Source organism: Phaethon lepturus, unplaced genomic scaffold (genome assembly GCF_000687285.1).
Source record: "Phaethon lepturus isolate BGI_N335 unplaced genomic scaffold, ASM68728v1 scaffold20232, whole genome shotgun sequence".
NCBI classification, from domain to species: Eukaryota; Metazoa; Chordata; class Aves; order Phaethontiformes; family Phaethontidae; genus Phaethon; species Phaethon lepturus.
This window is the reverse complement of record NW_010521490.1, coordinates 60,518-61,965: the sequence shown is the minus strand read 5'-3', so window position 1 is coordinate 61,965 and position 1,448 is coordinate 60,518. Positions and strand designations below refer to the sequence as shown.

Below are 1,448 nucleotides of genomic sequence, written 5' to 3'. Positions count from 1 at the left end.
CGCTGCGGCCAGGGGCTTCTCCGGAGGGCAAAGCAGTCTGCAGCGAGGCGCGAGCCTTCCCTTACCCATGACGTGTACTCTTTCATTTGGTGCTGGTTGCTGTGGGAACCGCTGGCATGGCCCCTCCAGAAGCAGTCCTGACAGAGCTGGTAATTGTGACACTGCTGGCAGCGGTAGCGAAACCCCATCATGCTCTCGCTGTGGCAGTAGGAACACTCGACGGGGTGGAAGACTGTGCGGGAGAAAGAAACGCCAAGCCATAAACCAAAGCAGAGAAACCCCCAGCACAAGTTTACGGACAAATCGCCAAATTGAAGGGCGAATCCCTTCATTGTTTCTAGCATCTGCTGCATCAGATGCCGCCTGCAGCTTTGACTCATGGAAACTGGAGTAGCCACCCAAGCAACCTGCTGCCCGGCCATGGGCAATGCTTCCTACGCTGGGCCCCAAACCCTCCATCACTTCTGAGCTGATGCCTGCACCTCCTGCTCGCAGCAGCGAAAAACGTGTTCAGTGTCCCACAGAATACGCAAGAGAGGAAATTCATATGTGGGAAAATCCACGGCGCCCTTCAGCTGCATTACTGGGAGAAGCTGAATGTTTCACCGTGCCGTGAGGAGATAAAGCGATGTGCCTCAGAGGAAGAGTCAGACTCAGCTGTCTGATTACTGGAAGCACAAAAATGTACTTAGGCATGTCGTTGTCTCTTAATTATTGCTGTCACATCTGTACAACTGGCATCATTTAGGTACCTATATATGGAGCTGAACACTTAGCGTTGGATGCCTGGATTTGGAAAGCTGGACATTGAAGGGACCCATGTGGTCCTCTTCTCTGTTCCACTTGGAAGCAGACAGTAACGAGGATTCAAGTCACTGAGCATGCTAAGGCACCAGTCTTGACTGGTGCCTTCTGAAGCCTCTTCCTGGCAATAGTGCTATTTCTGTTCCTCTCTCCTCACTACAGCATGTAGCCAATTCACCACGGGGTACTGAACATCTTCTTCCCAGACACCTTCTGCTCTTCTGTTGTAAGGTTCAGTCTGGGAAGACTTGGATCAGTGCTGAGTGTGTCAAGGTTTGAATTCCTTGCCAGAAATTTGCAGCAGGAAGGGTGAGTGCCTTAGGCTGGGAAACTGGGAAGCTGGTGAGGGACAGGGATGGATGACAAGAGCTTGAGAGAAGTGGGGTAGATATGTGGCTCTGTAGCCAAGAAGGACTTGGGAAGGTCACCTTATCCTCCTTGATGCCTTTCAGTGGAAGAGGGATTTATTTAGTACAAGAACACATACAACTGCCTCCTTCTCCTCTTATGACCAAAAAGTAGCTGCATCCCCCAGCACCCCAGCCTTCCTCCAGCCCCATTTTCTTGTTGGAAATATGGTATAAATGTTTTTACTCCTCAACATGGCAAGTATGTATGATCTTTTCTTCCTCCTGCCTGCTCCC

At 50.8% G+C, this 1,448-nt stretch overlaps 1 protein-coding gene across 1 annotated transcript in view; it reads right to left on the bottom strand.

Moving 5' to 3' along the window:
* Positions 1-65: 65 nt before the first annotated feature.
* Positions 66-1,448, bottom strand: part of LOC104616512 (dystrobrevin alpha-like) — a gene marked incomplete at its 3' end in the record, with an annotated part of 47,237 nt that continues 45,854 nt past the window's right edge. Inside the window, exon 8 of the mRNA XM_010281550.1 lies at positions 66-232. Within this exon, the coding sequence (XP_010279852.1) occupies positions 66-232 (167 nt within the window). The remainder of the gene's footprint in view (positions 233-1,448) is intronic.